Source organism: Pongo pygmaeus, chromosome 1 (assembly GCF_028885625.2).
Source record: "Pongo pygmaeus isolate AG05252 chromosome 1, NHGRI_mPonPyg2-v2.0_pri, whole genome shotgun sequence".
In the NCBI taxonomy this organism is placed as follows: domain Eukaryota; kingdom Metazoa; phylum Chordata; class Mammalia; order Primates; family Hominidae; genus Pongo; species Pongo pygmaeus.
Genome location: NC_072373.2, coordinates 204010253 through 204028464, shown reverse-complemented (window position 1 = coordinate 204028464; position 18212 = coordinate 204010253). Strand labels below are relative to the sequence as shown.

Here is an 18212-nt window from a genome sequence, read left to right as displayed (position 1 = left end):
AGGTCCCTAATCTCAGCTTGCTGCACCCTGGCTCCTTCCTGCTGAGAAGTGACGTGGCTACTTGCACACCTCGGGGGTTTCCGGTCCGTGGTTAGCTCCTTCCCCTAACAGCATGGTGTTCACACAGGCTTTTAAACACCCAGCTGGACCTGAAGACATCTAGTGGCCTGTAAATGTCAGAGCCCTGCTGCATCCATCACTAGAAATCATTTCACTAATACTCTGTGCAGCAGGGAGGGAGGGAGGGCGAGCAGCTGGAGAGGATGTTCTCTGGGCTCTGTCTGCTCTTTGTCTCATTCCTCTGCCCAGCCCCATCCTCAGCCACGCCTGTGAGCGCCGCCTCCTCTCACCTACATCCAGCTTCCTTCCCCTTCAAACTCCGGGTCCCTGGCCACTCCTTCAGGATCCCACGGTCTGACCTGGGCTAGCCCACCTGGCAGCTGGGGAGGCCCAGCTGTGCCCCGTTCTTCCTCCCCTTCAGGTCAGGGCTAATCGTGAGGCAGGATTATTGTCTAGCTCAGCTGGACCCAGAGGTCTGGCTGCCTGGAATCCTCAGCCTCCTGTGAGCTGCGTGGATCACAGTGACAGCAGTAATCCCCCTCTTGAAGAGAGCTTGGCCGTGTGCTGAGTGCTTTCCATCTATTATCCCCACAAATCTTCACAACAGCCCAGTGAGGGCAACCCTGTTAACCAGTTGTACTGATGGAGAAACTGAGGCACGTGATCATAGGGCCAGGATAAAGGAGCAGAGACGGAGTGTGTGCCTTTCACTCCCAAACCCCTTGCTTTCTCTTCTGAGATGGCAGCAGGGACACATCTCCTTCATCCTCTGTCTCCACTTGTTTCCTGTGCTCTGAGAAGCCTTCTTGACCCCAGTTGGGCCAGGCCTTACATGGCACATTCCCAGAGCACCTTCTCCTTCCTTCTCTGAACCTGTGCTGCAACAGTGGTCATTACAAAATTATCCTTTCCACTGGCCTGTGAGGGCGTGGAATTCCAGCATCTTGTTCACCTTGTCGCCATGTAGAAGGCTCAGTGACGTTGGCTAAATGAGTAAATGAATGATTGAAGAATAGGTGAGCTTCTGTGAAGGCCCTCCTTGCTGTGTCAGGGTGACAGGTGAGGAAACAGTCAGGACATCTCCCAGTTGGGCATCATGGGTTTGTTCATTTGTGTGTTAATTCTATATGCTGACCCCTGACAGCAGAGTGAAGGCGGGTGGGGGCCAACAATGAATCTGATAGGAGCTTCCTCTCATGGTTTCCAGACGAGTTGGCCCCAGGTGGGAGCCCTGACCAGCCACTGTCAGTGAGATCAGGCTTTAGAAGAGGGTCAGAGGAGTCAGGGGCATCTTCTGCCTGGGGGACTGGAGAAGCTTCCTGGAGAAGTGATGCTTGAGCTAAGCCTTTAAGTTTGGGTGGAATTCAAGCACAGGAGCTGTGTGGAGGCAGCCCTTCAGGCAGACGAAGTTGAGGGAAGAGAGGGTGGCAGAGGGAAGGAGGAGGGATGGGAACGGGCCACTGAGCAGGCCATGTTGGCTGGAATATGAGGAGCACTTCAGATAGTTAGGGATATTAGGGATATTCCAGTTGGAAGGATGGGGTGGAATCAATCTTGTAGGGTTCTGAATGTCCCTAAGACTTTTCTTTGGGAACAGGTGCAAAGTGCAAAAGTGGCATTTTGGAGGCCTTTGAATTCTCAAACTTGAATAGAAGCCAAATTTTCGGGTGTGACCGGGAGACTTCTAACTAACTAAAGTAAAACGTATTTCCCAGGGCCGGCATAGTGGCTCACGCCTGTAATCCCAGCACTTTGGGAGGCCGAGGCGGGCGGATCACGAGGTCAGGAGATTGAGACCATCCTGGCCAACATGGTGAAACCCTGTCTCTAGTAAAAATACAAAAATTAGCTGGGCATGGTGGCGTGTGCCTGTAATCCCAGCTACTCAGGAGGCTGAGGCAGGAGAATCGCTTGAACCAGGGAGTCGGAGGTTGCAGTGAGCCAAGATTGTGCCACTGCACTTCAGCCTGGCGACAGAGCGAGACTCCGTCTCAAAAAACAACAAAAAACAAAAAACATATTTCCCTGAAAATGATCAGGACTAAGATCACTGAACCTTTTCCAGAAGGTTGGGAGCTGTCTCTGAGGCAGGTGGTGCTGTTCATATGAGCATGAACTGATTACTTGGTCCTAGGCTCATGTAGACAGTGTGGGCTTTTCCCTTTGGCACCCCAGCCCAGCAACTGCAGCCCCACAGGTCTGGCCCAGGGCTCCTGCCCTGTGGGGACAATCTGAGGTAGAGTGACCAGCTCCTCCCAGTTTACCCAGGACCACCTGGAAAGTCTCCTGTCTTAGGAAACCACTCAATCCCAGGAAAATCAGGGCACTCGGTCACCCTCATCTGAGATCCTGTCTTGCCGGCTGGTGGGCTGTACAGCTGGCTCACCCTGCAGGCTCTAGGCAGTTGGGAAGAGGAATATTGCTCCCAGAAGCTCCTGGTCTGATGGGAGGTGACAGAGACATCCGAATCCAAGTGACAGATGCTCACTTAGACCCTGTTACAGTTCACATGACGGACGCAGAGGCTGCGTCTCTCTGCATTGCCATACACCATCTCCCAGACCCCATCTTCTTTGTCTCCAGGATGTCTCCGCCCACTTCCCCTGGACAGACCTGCCTCGTGTTCCACCTGAACTGGCTCAGGGCTCTTCAGAACAGGCCCCAACTGGGCCTTTCCCTTCAATTGTAGTTATCTCTCCAAGATCCCAAATTTGTTCTCCCCACCCCTGCCCTGTCCCCCCACAAACCCCACAGAATTTGGGTGACTCTCTGGTGCCCTCAGTACTGCTTCCTGTATATTGGTGATATGAGTCCAACCTTTGTGATTTTTCCTTCTGCATCCCGCCTTGTACCTTCATTTCTTTTTTTTCTCTTTTTTTTGAAACAGAGTCTTGCTCCGTTGCCCAGACTGGAGTGCAGTGGCACAATAATCTCGGCTCACTGCAACCTCCGCCTCCCGGGTTCACGCCATTCTCCTGCCTCAGCCTCCCGAGTAGCTGGGACTACAGGCACCCGCTACCACGCCCAGCTAATTTTTCGTATTTTTAGTAGAGACGGGGTTTCACCGTGTTAGCCAGGATGGTCTCGATCTCCTGACCTCGTGATCCGCCCGTCTCAGCCTCCCAAAGTGCTGGGATTACAGGCGTGAGCCACCGCGTCTGGCTGTACCTTCATTTCTTTAGTATTTTCCTCTAAATGGCTCATCTTTAAATATGTATGTATAATATATATATTTCATATACATTAAATATATATTAAATGCAGCCGGGTGCAGTGGCTCATGCCTGCAATCCCAGCACTTTGGGAGGCCGAGGCAGGTGGATCACAAGGTCAGGAGATCTAGACCATCCTGGCTAACAAGGTGAAGCCCTGTCTCTACTAAAAAAAATACAAAAAAAAAATTAGCCTGGTGTGGTGGTGGCCGCCTGTAGTCCCAGCTACTCGGGAGGCTGAGGCAGGAGAATGGCGTGAACCCGGGAGGCGGAGCTTGCAGTGAGCTGAGATGGCGCCACTGCACTCCAGCCTGGGCGACAGAGTGAGACTCTGTCTCAAAAAAAAAAAATAATAATAATAATAATATATATATAATACAGTTATATATTTAATACATATGTATAATATATATTTAACATATTTAATATGTTTAATATATTTAATATGTATAATATACATTTTACATCTATATTTAATATGCATAATATGTATTTAACATATTTAATATGTATAATATATTTAACATATTTAATATATTACATATATATATGTTGTGGGTTTTTTTGGTTTTTTTTTTTTTGAGACAGAGTCTCGCTCTGTCACCCAGGCTGGAGTGCAATGGCGTAATCTCAGCTTACTGCAGCCTCCACCTCCTGGGTTCAAGCGACTCTCCTGCCTTAGCCTCCCAAGTAGCTACAATTACAGGCATGCACCACCATGCCTGGCTAATTTTTGTATCTTTAGTAGAGATGGGGTTTCACCATGTTGGCCAGGCTGGTCTTGAACTTCTGACTTCAGGTGATCCACCTGCCTCAGCCTCCCGAAGTGCTGGGATTACAGGTATGATCCACCATGCCCGGCCCCTCTTCTATCTTCTTGAAAACTCACTCATGAGATTAAGGCAAGCTGCAGTCTACCCCCACCACCGCTTCTCTAGTGCCAGTCCCTGGCACCCCCAGCCACGCTGTGTACTAGATGCCTCAGTGCGTTTGCTTGTGCTTGTGCTGTCCCTGCCTGCCATGGTGAGCCAGAGTGCTCATTCTTTCTGATCCAGCTTTGCTGCCACTTCTTTTGTTGCTTGTTTTTTTTTTTTTTTTTTTTTTTTTTTCTTAAGGCAGGGTTTTGCTCTTGTTGCCCAGGCTGGAGTGCAGTGGTGAGATCTTGGCTCACCACAACCTCTGCCTCTCGGGTTCAAGCGATTCTCCTGCCTCAGCCTCCCAAATAGCTGGGATTACGGGCATGCACCACCATGCCCCCTAATTTTGTATTTTTAGTAGAGACGGGGTTTCTCCATGTTGGTCAGGCTGGTCTCAAACTCCCGACCTCGGGTGATCTGCCCGCCTCGGCCTCCCAAAGTGCTGGAATTACAGGTGTGAGCCACTGTGCCCGGCCCCTTGCTTTCTTTTTAAATTATTTTTTGTAGAAACAGGGTCTTGCTATGTTGCCCAGGCTGGTCTCAAACTCTTGGACTCAAGCAGTCCTCCAGCCTCACCTTCCCAAAGTGTTGCAATTACAGTCGTGGGCCACTGCACTTAGCCTGTTGCTTTCTTGAATACTGCTTCCTGCCTCCACCCCACATATTTCCCTCTGTGTTCTTGAGGCATTGAGTATAGACACCAGTAATGTCATTAATTGAATAGCTATTTAGGTCAGATCTTGATATTATGTTATTTCTGATTTGTGTAAAATTTTACAAGGTTGATGTCATCATTACCCATTCTACAGGTGAGGAAACTGAGGCTTAGAGATTGACCAGCTTCTTAAGTTTACAGGCTAACAATTGGCCATGCCAGGGTTCAAAATAAGATTAGGCAGGCCCAGAGTCACCACACAGAGGCACTGCCTTGTAGGAGGACTCTAATTATCCACTTCTGTCTGACTCTGCCCTCAGGCGGGCTCTTCCTGTATCCACAGGCCTAGCACTAAGCCTGGTATGTGGTAAAGGCTCCATGAACCCCAGAGATGGACAGAAGTGGTCTGGGAGGGTTATGGTGACCCAGCACTCGAGGCCTGGGAGCTGTGGCTGACCTTGAGCTGGCCTTAGAGGCGGGGAGACTGCAGTCCTGCAGCTGTTTCCTCTGTAGGTGACAACAGTGGAAGGGCAGAGGGCAGTCAGGGCCTTCTCAGCAGCCTGCAGCCAGCCCTGGGGAACTTCCACAGCCCCAGCCTTTCAGGCTCTGACTGCAAAAGGCCTGCCTGCTCCTCTCCGAGAACTGTCTTAGGGTGGGGAAATTCCTTTGCCCTCACAGCCATTCAGTGACGAGTAGCCTTACTTTTCGTCTCATTTTCACATCCTCAGAGCTTTGGTTTCTGCCTGGAAGGCAGCAGGAGGGCCTTGCTAGCATAAGGGCACCTTTTTACTTGGGAAGAGCCTGGCATAGCAGAAACAGCCCTGGAGTAGATCTTAGATTCCCTGAGGGCAGGGATAGCATCACTTATCACTCCCTTCTTTCTTCTTTTCTACAACAAATATTTTTTGAACATCCACAGTATGTCAGGCAGGCACAGGGTGAACAAAGCCAGTATCTTTGACTCATTTCTATGAATTTGCCGCTTACCTTCCCTGTCACCCCCAGGCCTTGTACAATAACTTGCACATAGTAGGTGCTCATGTGTGAAAGAGTGAACAAATGAGTGCCCTGGAAGACAAGGGTCCTAGTTTCAGCCCCACCTTCTATTATTGGAGTGAACTCGCTTTCCCATCTGTAACTCACAGGCACGGATCCCCTTGCCCAGCCCAGAGCAGTCTCTGTGATTGAGTGAGACTAGGAATGTCAGCACACTTTGTAAGTCACTTTCCTCTATTGAAACTGAAGAGACTTGAGTCTTTTGGTCAGGAATGGAGAGTGGACTTGCTGCAGGTGCTAACAAGCTGCCATCGGTAGTGGCTGCCGGGGGGAGCAGGTTGAGGAGGATTCTGAGGCTGAGTCTGGGGCGGTGATTGGTCAGCACTGTCTGGTCTGAGAATCAGCAATGGGAGAGCTGCTTGTCTTCCCCCATGCGGGTGCAGCCCCCACAGAGCCTCCTTTGTCCCAACTCTGGCAACTTTGATTTAGCACCAGGTGGACCCTTGCTCCAGCATGACACAGCACTCTGCCTCCCCTGGCTCCTGGCAGACTCAGGAAGCCGGGGTACAGAGCGTCATTTGCTCTTCTGCAGAGTGCTGGAGAGAAAGAAGCCTGGCTGCTGGAGACCAGAATATGCTTAGCAGTTCCCTCCCTGTCCTGGGGAGAGGCTTGGGTTCCCCTCTCCCCTGAGGAAGACCTGTGGGATTCCACTGAGGATTCCAGTAACTTCTCTCAGTGCTGGAGAGGGTCTGTGGCTGTCCTTCATTCACAGACGGGCTGTGTTCTGAAGTTTTCTTCATAACTCCATTGTTTGTTTGGAATGCAGTGTTTTGTGGAAACAAAAGTCATAATAATGGCTGATATTTGTTAAGCCCTTGTCAAGTGTTAGCCACTTTGCTAAAGCCACTTGGTGAATTCTCACCTAATCCTTCCAGCAGCCCCTGAGATGGACTCAGTGATGTTCCATTTTATTTTATTTTTTTGAGACCGTCTTGCTCTGTCGCCCAGGCTGGAGTGCAGTGGCGCGATTTCGGATCACTTCAACGTCCACCTCCTGGGTTCAAGCGATTCTTCCTGCCTCAGCCTCCGGAGTAGCTGGGATTACAGGCATGCGCCACCATGCCCGGCTAATTTTTGTATTTTTAGTAGAGAAGGGGTTTCACCGTGTTGGCCAGGCTGGTCTCGAACTCCTGACCTGAGGTGATCCACCCGCCTTGGCCTCCCACAGTGCAGGGATTACAGGCGTGAGCCACCACATCCAGCCTATTTATTTTAACTTTTAAATTTATTTTAGAGACACAGCGTCGCTCTGTCACCCAGGCTGGAATGCAGTGGCACGGTCATACCTCACCGCAACCTTGAACTCCTAAACTTTCCCTTCAACTTTCCCTTCAACTGTAGTAGTTATCTCTCTTGTTAGGTTGTTTCATCACCACCTTGACTTCCTGCCTCAGTCTCCCGTGTAGCTAGAATTACAGGTTCATGCCACATACAGCTAATTTTTTTTGGGCGGGGGGGACAGAGTTTGGCTCTTGGTGTCCAGGCTGGAGTGCAGTGGCGTGATCTCAGCTCACTGCAACCTCCGCCTCTCGGGTTCGAGTGATTCTCTTGCCTCAGCCTCCCGAGTAGCTGGAATTACAGGTGCACACCACCACACCTGGCTAATTTTTGTATTTTTAGTAGAAATGGGGTTTCACCATGTTGGCCAGGCTGGTCTTGAACTCCTGACCTCAGACAGGTGATCCACCTGCCTCGGCCTCCCAAAGCGTTGGGATTACAGGCGTAAGCCACCACGCCCAGCCCACATCCAGCTAATTTTTAAAAATTATTATTTTTATAGAGATGGGGTCTCACACTATGTTGCCCAGGCTGATCTCAAACTCCTGGCCTCAAGCAATCCTGCTTCAGCCTCCCAATGTGCTGGGATTACAGGCATGAGCCACTATGCTTGGCCTTCCATTTTATTTATTTAGCAGATGATGGCACAGAGAAGTTGAGTGACTTGACCCACCTCACTCAGCTAGTAAGTGATTGGACTGAGATTTATACCTACATGTCTTTCTGGCTCCAAAGCCTATGTCCAAGTCAGAAAGGAAGCAGTGAGTGGGGAGCCAAAAGCTGGGACTCTGGGGCCTGTGGGACAGGATTAGGGGTTTGGTTTGGAGTAGTATCACCAGCTTTGGAAAGAGCTGCTGGGGGTTCTGCATCCTGGAGCGTCATGGCATGAACAGTTGGTCAGGAGCAATGTCAGTGGCTCCTGGGAGGCTAGCACTGTGCTCAGGGCTGTGGAAGCATCTCATTCAGCCCTCACCACAATCCTATGAAGGTATGACTTGACCCGTCTCCATTTTACAGATAAGGAAACTGAGGTGGCCAGGCGCGGTGGCTCACGCCTGTAATCCCAGCACTTTGGGAGGCCGAGGTGGGTGGATCATGAGGTCAAGAGTTCAAGACCAGCCTGGCCAACATGGTGAAACCCTGTCTGTACTAAAAATACAAAAAATTAGCCAGGCATGGTTGCGGGCACCTGTAATCCCAGCTACTCAGGAGGCTGAGGCAGAGAATTTCTTGGACCTGAAAGGTGGAGGTTGCAGTGAACCAAGATCGCGCCACTGCACTCCAGCGTGGGCAACAGAGCGAGACTCCATCTCAAAAAAAAAAAAAAAAAAAAGAGAGAGACAGGGTCCCCCTTTATTGCCTTGGCAGGTCTCAAACTCCTGGCTTCAAGCAATCTTCCTGCCTCAGCCTCTCAAAGTGCTGGGATTACAGGCATGAGCCACTATGCTTGGCCCTGTGAGCTAATAATAATAGCTCACGCTTGCTAACCATTTGCTTTGTGCCATTTCACATATATTGATTCATTTAACTCTCACCACAACCCTATGAAGGTGAGTTACTATTGTTTCTATTTCAGTGATTAGAGAAACTGAGGCACAAAGAGCTTATATGATTTTTTAGCAAATGATATCATCAGGAGAAACCCAGCTGGGCAGAAGTGGAGTGGAACTAGATTCATTAGCTATTCTACCTATTATTCCTGTTTTACACATGAGAAGACTGAGGCTCAGAGAAGTTCATTTGACTTCAGCCTTACACACAACCAGTCAATGACAAAACCAGGATTCAGAGTGTGGCCATTGGCCTCTAAATCCCCCACCCTTTTTCATGCTGCCCATTTTAGGGAAGAAATGCTCAGATGCTTAGTTCTATTTTAAACATGGTGTAGTCAAAGTGGTGATGAAACAACCTAACAAAGTAAACCTTTGATAGTTGAAAATGTGAAACTGAAGCATGTTTGCTTCACTGATACATGCCAAGTGCCTAGAATCATGCCTGGCACATTGGTAGGCACTCAGTTAATAATCATTGGAGGCGAGTGGCCAAACTGGAGACATTATCTGGCAAACAATGCAATGGAAGCAATGGCAGGATGCATGGTGGAGGGCTGGGGGTATAGGCTGCCCCAGGAGACTCAGACTTCTTTCTGGAAGGAGCCACTGTTCAGGTCCTCTGTGCCCTGGGGTACCCAGAGGCTCAGTGGGTAAAGTTTTGGGCTTTGCATATGACACATCTGGGTTAGAGTCCTGCTCTGCTGATATACCAGGGCAGGACCTAAATAACTTACTTCAATCTTTCTTTTTTTCTTTCTTTTTTTTTTGAGATGGAGTTTCACTCTTGTCGCCCAGGCTGGAATGCAATGCTAACTGTTTGGCTCACTGCAACCTCCACCTCCTGAGTTCAAGCAATTCTCCTCCCTTAGCCTCCCGAGTAGCTGGAATTATAGGCACGCGCCACCACACCCAGCTAACTTTTGTGTTTTTAGTAGAGACAGGGTTTCACCATGTTGGCCAGGCTGGTCTCGAACTCCTGACCTCAGGTGATCCACCCGTCTCAGCCTCCCAAAGTGTTGGGATTACAGGCGTGAGCCACCGCGCCCGGCCTCCTTTTTTCTCTATTTCTTATTTTTTATGGAAGTATAATGGGCTTATCAAAAGTTGTGGCCGCATACAGTGGCTCATGCCTGTAATACCAGCACTTTGGGAGGCCGAGGTGGGTGGATGACTTCAGATCAGGAGTTCAAGACCAGCCTGGCCAACATGGTGAAACCCCATCTCTACCAAAAATACAAAAATTAGCTGGGTGTAGTGGCACACACCTGTAATCCCAGCTACTCAGAAGGCTGAGGCAGGAGAATTGCTTGAACCTGGGAGGCGGAGGTTGCAGTGAGCCGACATCATGCCACTACACTCCAGCCTGGGCAACAGAGCAAGATTCCGTCTCAAAAAAAAAAAGTATAGAAGTTGTAAGTGTTCTGTCTGATGAATGTTCACAAACTGAACGCACACATGTAATCAGCACTGAGATCAAGAAACAGTATATGACTGGCATCCCAGGAGCCCCCTCATGCCCCCTTCCAATCACTGTCACTCTCCAAGGGTTACCACAATCCTAATTTCTAACACCATGGATTACTTTTGCCTGTTCTTGAACATTTTGTATTTTATGTCTGGTTTCCTCACTTTACACAATTTGTTTTGTTTTGTTTTGTTTTTTTGAGATGGAGTCTCGCTCTGTCACCCAGACTGGAGAGCAATGGTGCGATTTCAGCTCACTGCAACCTCCACCTCCTGGATTCAAGCAATTCTCCTGCCTCAGCCTCCCGATTAGCTGGGATTATAGGTGCACACCACTATGCCCAGCTAATTTTTGTATTTTTAGTAGAGACGGGGTTTCACCATATTGGCCAGGCTGGTCTCGAACTCCTGACCTCAAGTGATCTGCCCGCCTTGGCCTCCCAAAGTGCTGGGATTATAGGTGTGAGCCACTGCACCCGGCCAGACAATGTTTATGAGATTCATTAATACTATTGTGTGTAGTTGACGATGGTTCGATTCTCATTGCTATATAGAATTCCATTGTGTGACTATACTACTTTTTAAAAACATCCATTCCACTGCTGGGGTGTTTGGGTAGTTCCAGAGTTTGTCTATTATGAGCATTATTGCTGTCAACATCCTTGTGCATGTCTTTCAGAGCACATTATCTCATGCACGTTGCTGTTGGGTAGATGCCTGGGAGCAGGTTTTCTGGGCATGCATATGTTCAGCTTGGGTAGCTGTTGCCAAACAGTTGTCCAAAGCGGTCATATGAGATTTCTAGTTGCTCTACTTTTTTGCCAACACTTGGTATGTTTTTTTTTTTTCATTTTAGCCATTCTAGCATATTGTGGTCTTAATTTGCATTTCCTCACTGACTAATGAATATAAGCACTTTTTCATGTGTTTATTGGCTGTTTGGACAGCCTCTTTTATGAGATGCCTACTTAAGTCTTTTGTCCGTATTTGTATTCAGTTGTCTGACTTTCTTACTGACTTACAGGATTTCTTTATATGTTCTTTTTTTTTTGAGATGGAGTCTTGCTGTGTCACCCAGGCTAGAATGCAGTGGCGCGATCTTGGCTCACTGCAATCTCCGCCTCCTGGGTTCAAGTGATTCTCCTGCCTCACCCTCCCAAGTAGCTGGAATTACGGCATGCGCCACCATGCCCGGCTAATTTTTGTATTTTTAGTATAGATGAGGTTTCACCAGGTTGGCCAGCCTGGTCTCGAACTCTTGACCTCAGGTCATCCGCCTGCCTCGGCCTCCCAAAGTGCTGGAATTACAGGCTTAAGCCACGGTGCCCAGTCCTTTACATATTCTTGATACAAGTCCTTTGTCTTTGTTTACAAGGTGTAAACATCTTGTAATTATCCACTCCTGCTCTAAAGGTTACTTCTTCATTCTTTTTTTTTTTTTTTTTTTTTTTTGAGACAGTCTGTCTCTGTCACCCAGGCTGGAGTGCAGTGACATGATTTCAGCTCACTGTAACCCCCACCTCCCTGGTTCAAGTGATTCTCATGCCTCAGCCTGTTGAGTAGCTGGGATTACAGGCGCCCACCATGCCCAGCTAATTTTTGTATTTTTAGTAGAGATGAGATTTCACCATGTTGGCCAGGCTGGTATCGAACTCCCGACCTCAGGTGATCTGCCTGCCTCAGCCTCCCAATTTGCTGGGATTACAGGCTTGAGCTACCGCGCCTGGCCTCATTCTTTTTTTTAATCATCCAGCCCCAAAAAACTCTTCATTCTTTTAATGATTACCTTTAAATGAAAAAAAAAATTTAATTTTGATATAATACAGTTTATCAAATTGCTCTTTTATGATTAGCCCCTTTGTGTCTTTTGTTTGTTTGAGACAGGGTCTTGGTCTATTGCAAAGGCTGGAGTGTAGTGGCACAATCATAGCTCACTGCAGCCCCAAACTCCTGAGCTCAAGCAATCCTCCTGCCTCAGCCTCCTGAGAAGCTGGGACCACAGGCATGAGCAACCATGCCCAGCCACCTCCATATGAGTTTTGGAATGAGTCTGTCAATTTTCACAGAAACAACCTACTGAGATTTTTGACTAGGATTATGTTGAATATGTGGATTAGGGAGAATAAATCCTTTCATAATATTCAGTCTTCCAATCCATGAATATGCTATATCTCTGCCTTTTTTTCTGTTAAATTTCTTTTATATATATTATATATATATAATGTTTTATATATATATAATGTTTATGTATATATATAATGTTTTTTATATATATATATATATATTTTTTTTTTTTTTGAGACTGAGTCTTGCTCTGTCACCCAGGCTGGAGTGTAGTGGCCCAATCTCGGCTCACTGCAAGCTCCACCTCCCGGGTTCACGCCATTCTCCTGCCTCAGCCTCCCAAGTAGCTGGGACTACAGGCTCCTGCCACCAGGCCCGGCTGATTTTTTTGTATTTTTAGTAGAGACGGGGTTTCACCGTGTTAGTCGGGCTGGTCTCCTGACCTCGTGATCCACCTGCCTCGGCCTCCCAAAGTGCTGGGATTACAAGCGTGAGCCACCGTGCCCAGCCTTAAATTTCTTATTATGAAAATTTCAAACATACAGAAAAGCAGGAAGGACTATAGTACAACTAATTCCTGTACATTCACCATCTGGATTGAATAGTTGTTGATAGTGTGTCTTATTTGCATATATATGTTTGTTCTTCTCAAACTATTTCATAGTAAATTATAGACATCATAGATACTTTACCCATAAATATTTCAACATATATCTTAAAAATCTATGGATAGTCTCCTACATAATCACAATTCCATTATCATACCTAAGAAAATTAATTGTTCCCTAATTTTTTTTTTTTTTTTTTTTTTGAGACAGAGTCTCCCACTGTCGCCCAGGCTGGAGTGCAGTGGCACGATCTCGGCTCACTGCAAGCTCTGCCTCCCGGGTTCAAGCGATTCTCCTGCCTCATCCTCCCAAGTAGCTGGGACTACAGGCACCCGCCACCACACCCAGCTAATTTTTTGTATTTTTAGTAGAGATGAGGTTTCACCGTGTTGGTCAGGATGGTCTCGATCTCCTGACCTCATGATCCACCCGCCTCGGCCTCCCAAAGTGCTGGAGTTACAGATGTGAGCCACCATGCCTGGCCAATTGTTCCCTAATTTTTGTTTGTTTTTAGAGACAGGGTCTTACTCTGCCACCCTGGCTAGAGTGCAGTAGAGTGATCCTGGCTCATGCTCACTGCAGCCTGGAACTCCTGGGCTCAAATGATCCTCCCACCTCAGCCTCCTTAGTAGCTGGGACTATAGGCACACGCCGTCATACCCGGCTAATTTTTGTTATTTTTTATAGAGATAGGGTCTTCCTATTTGCCCAGCTAGTCTTGAACTCCTGGACTCAAGCAATCCTCCCATCTTGGCCTCCCAAGGTGCTGGAACTACAGGCATGAGCCACTGCATTCGGCCTGTTTCCTAGTTTTTAATCTATAGTCAGATTTCCACAGTTGCCCTCCAAATGTCTTCTGTTGCTGTGTTTTGTTTTGTTTTTCAAAATAAGATCCATGATGTATTGCATTTGTTTATGTCTCTTAAATCTCTTTTAATTTAGAATCATCTCTTCTCTGCCTCTCTTTCTGTCTTTTTTTTTTTTTAAGACAGGTTCTGGCTTTGTTGCCCAGGCTGGAGTGCAGTGGCATGATCTTAACTCACTGCAGCCTTGACCCCCTGGGCTCAAGTAATCCTCATGCCTCAGCCTCCCAAAGTGCTGGGATTACAGGCGTGAGCTACTGCACCTCCTCTCTCTTTTTGTAAATGACATTGACTTTTGTTAGTGATCAGGCCAGCAGTCTTGTAGATGTCTCATGTTCTAGATCTGACTTTTTCCTCATTGTGTTACTCACTTTGTTCCTCCATCTCCTGAACCTCCTGTAAACTGGGACATAGGTCTAGGCTTGATGAGATGCAGATAAACCTCACTGGGCGGGCACGGTGCCTCACTCCTGTAATCCTGGCTGTTTGGGAAGCCGAGGTGGGCAGATCACCTGAGGTCAGGAGTTCGAGACCAGCCTGGCCAATATGGTGAAACTCTGTCTCTACTAAAAATACAAAAATGAGCTGGGCATGGTGGCACACACCTGTAATCCCAGCTACTCAGGAGGCTGTGGCATGAGAATCGCTTGAACCTGCGAGGTGGAGGTTGCAGTGAGCTGAGATCACGCCACTGTACTCTAGCCTGGGCGAAAGAGTGAGACTGTCTCAAAAAAAAAAACCTCACTAAGCTTTCTGGGAGTCTCCTTCTCTGATAGCCCTTCTTAGAGTGGGTAAGGCCGGCAGGTGTATGAACAAGTATGTAAAGTTTTAGCACAGTGCCTGGTACAGAGGCAGTCTCAGTACATGGTGGCAATTCCTAATGTTTGTCCCTGCCTTAGGCCAGACATTTTACTCCAATGTTTGTTCCTGGGAACCTGTTACCCTGAGGCTTCTCCTGGACTGGCCAGGCAGCAGTAGCTTTCCCCTGCTGGGGATCCAGGCCCTGGGCTGCCTTGGGCATTCCCCATCTTTCTCTCCTCCTTCCCTCAGACAACACAGGCAGTTCTACATACCGGCCACCCCCTCGGACCCGGGAGGTGCTGATCAACGGGCAGATGGTGAAGCTGAAGTACTGCTTCACCTGCAAGATGTTCCGGCCACCCCGAACCTCACACTGCAGTGTCTGTGACAACTGTGTGGGTGAGTAGGAGGCAGCAGGGAGGGATGCAAGGATTCCTGAGAGAGACTGAGTCCTGGGGATGGGGGGCGTCACGCATGGGGATGGCGTGGGCAGGGTCTGAAATACCCAGGGCTGGGCAGGGGGTCTGCTTCACCCAGATTTGCCCTGACTCAGGAGGGCCCAGGGGAGGGGCCCTCAGCATAACCAGGAGTGTTTTGGCTTCAGCTCAGGATTTATGGATTCCTTCCCCCAGCTCTGAGGTGTGGGGCAGACAGACAGGCTTTGAACCCTTCTCCCAAGCTTCAGCCCGGTCCTCAAGAGGTCCAAGCTCCCAGGAAACAGACTGGAACAATAACATTCCAGATGTGTTTGGGCCAGAAAGAATGATTTATCGTCCAGTGGCCCAGGGCCAGCTGTACTGAAAAACTTTGATCTGATTCCCAGGGTTGAGAGGGACAAGCATCTAGGAACAGAGGTGTTTAAGCTGATGAGGTGCAGAGGATGTCACCACTAGAAATGGCTCCTGACCCTACAGCTGCCTGCAGTGGTTGTTTTTTCCCCCTGCCTGCTCTCCAGAGGCTGTGTAGTTCTGATGGGCACCCTGGGAGGATGTTGTAAGGGAAATGCTGCATGAGAGAGCCCAGGTGAGCTGAGCCACAGTGACTGTGCACAGTTCCCAGGGCAGTGAGCTCATCATGCCAGCTCAGTACTCCCTGAGCAAGAGAACAGCAGGGAACACCCTATGACGGCATGCAGCGAAGGGGGTGACTCAGTGGGCACCATTCATCCCCAAGGAGCTGCCCTGCCCACCCCCTGCAAAGGGCGCTGGCCTTGGCATGAGGCCCGCAACGGGCTTGTGACCCACATTCCCACAAGGACTTTCTTTACCAGTCTGGGTGTGCCTCCACCCCCTGGGACAGTGTGCAGGTGAGCTCAGCCCTTTGACCTGGCCTGTGATGCTGGCTGGCTGTGAACCACATTGCAGCTCAGCCCCTCCCTGGGCCGCTAGTCCTAGAGCAGGAGACGGGTTGTTGACTGTTAGCATGTGGTTGGGATGGTAGACCAGGTGACAAGTACTTTTGTGAGTCTTTGTGCTGGCACTGCTCCGGATCCTGGGGAGTCAGCATGGTGTGAGACCAGCACAGCCCCCCTTGCCCATGGAGCTTACAGTCAAGTAGGGCTGATTGGCCAATCCAGTAATTATAAATGAGCATAAAAACAGACATGGGCAGAGTGCGACAAAAGAGAAGTGATGGGGCAGATAACAGGGGCCCCCTCACCTAGTCTGGGATTGGAAGAGACTTTCTTAAGAGGTGGCTTTGCAGCTGAGACACGAAGGAGAAGTTCCAGTTAACCAGGTAAAGAGACAAGAGAGAGTGTATCAGGCAGTGGGAACTGGTACACAAAGGACCAGAGGCAGGTGTGTCCGAGGCCTGGGAGCCAGCTGGTGCTGTGAGAGTGAACGGGGTAGGAAAACCGCAACCATGGATGAGGCCGCCAAATGCCTGTGCTGGCTGCGAGCCAGCCCACACTAACCCATCGCCCCTTGCCCTTGTCCAGAACGATTTGACCATCACTGCCCCTGGGTGGGCAACTGTGTGGGGAGACGGAACTATCGCTTCTTCTACGCATTTATTCTCTCCCTCTCATTCCTGACGGCCTTCATCTTCGCCTGCGTGGTCACCCACCTGACGTTGCGTGAGTTGTGGGTGAGGGCAGTAGGGAGTGGAAGGGGTCAGCCAGCAAGCTCAAGGGTCAGCAAGCTTCAGCAGTCACTGTCCCTCTGAGCTTGTCCTCTCCTGTTTCTTTCTCCCCAGGCGCTCAGGGAAGCAACTTCCTCTCCACTCTGAAGGAGACACCAGCAAGATATCCTTTGTCAGCTAGAGGACACTCCAGTGGGAACTGAGGTCCCTTCACTGGGTGGGTCCCATGCTTCAGCCTCTAATCAGAGGGGAACAGCGTACAGCTCACATGTGTCCTCTAGAATCCAACATGCCAGCTCCTCTGTTCACGCCCAGGCAAGAGCTGATCCTAAATGGGGCATTGTGGGGCCGGGGGTTCCCCGTCTTCAGGGGCCTGGAAAAGAGTATGTCCCTTAAGATGCCAAGCTCCCTGGACCGTGTCATGCCCAAAGCTCTTTGTGATTGGAACCCTCAGTTTTCTCTGCCGTTGGTCACCCTGACCTTGTCTGGCTCTTGAGTGGGGTCCTGACCCTTCCAAGGGGCCCAGGAGGTGATCCTGCTAAGAAGTGGGGACTGGGCCCCAGGAAGGTTCCAAAACTTCTCAGCTCTCTGGGGAAACGGCTCCATGGAAGGATAGGTGAGACAGGCCAGGTGTGGCTGGGAAGCTTCCCACCCTCCACCCGTTTAGGTCCTTAACTGCCCTCACCGTGCTGGAGTTGGTGATCTGCTTCTTCTCCATCTGGTCCATTCTGGGCCTCTCAGGGTTTCACACGTACCTCGTCGCCTCCAACCTGACTACTAATGAAGATGTGAGTAAACCTGGAGCCACCCCTCATTCTAGGGCAGCGCCCTCAGGAGGAGGCAGGGCTGAGGGAGCCTGGGGCGGCCAAGCACAGTCCTGACTCACGGACTGCTGGGAAAACGCCTTTTAAGCAGCCAGATGCCTCCTAGTCATCTCAGCTTGGCCCTGGTGGGTCCGATGCAGGCTTCTGAGACCTCCACATGCTTCATTCTCTCAATGCAGGCTCCCAAGGTCCCAGGTTGCTTTTCTCCACAGCCCTGCAGGAGGCAGTACTCACACCACAGCACGCATGTTTGGCTGGCACATGACCGCTTACAGAATTCTTTCAGTTCCCGTCATCTGTTTGGGTCCTTTTGCCAAGCCAGAGGCAGAAAGGACAGGGATGTTTTTTCCCCATTCGATGACTGAGAGACATGTCCCATGTCTGAGAGGTCACACAGCTGGGAGGGGACAGAGCGAAGGTTGGTGCCCAGTCACAGGTATGCGCTCCCTCTTCCACACTGCCCCTGTCAGCAGCAAAGCCGTGACTTCTCAAGGTGTCACTGGCCTGTCCTGGCTGCGCCTCTCAATATGCACGCCTGGGGGAGACAGGGCACAGGTCAGTGGGCTCCATTGACCTTCCCTACCTGCCGCCCTGCAGACTGCCACCAACAAGCATTTTTGATGTGCCCAGTCCTAGGCCAGACCTGACTTCCCCTCCCCATCCTCCAAACACTAAAAAGTAAATGAGAGCATCTGTTTCAGGGCCCACCATCTGATACTTACCAGCAACCCATCCTCCAACAGAAAATACATTCCCAGACCTCATCCTCTCATTC

General features: G+C 49.6%; 1 protein-coding gene across 4 annotated transcripts in view; it reads left to right on the top strand.

Annotated features, from left to right (window-relative positions):
* Window positions 1-18212, top strand: part of ZDHHC18 (zinc finger DHHC-type palmitoyltransferase 18) — a 30610-nt gene that overhangs the window by 6843 nt on the left and 5555 nt on the right. For all 4 annotated transcript variants that reach the window (XM_054498993.2, XM_054499028.2, XM_054499011.2 and 1 more), the window contains exons 3-6: window positions 14781-14930; window positions 16471-16608; window positions 16728-16776; window positions 17299-17401. In XM_054498993.2, the coding sequence (XP_054354968.1) occupies window positions 14781-14930; window positions 16471-16608; window positions 16728-16776; window positions 17299-17401 (440 nt within the window). The remainder of the gene's footprint in view (window positions 1-14780; window positions 14931-16470; window positions 16609-16727; window positions 16777-17298; window positions 17402-18212) is intronic.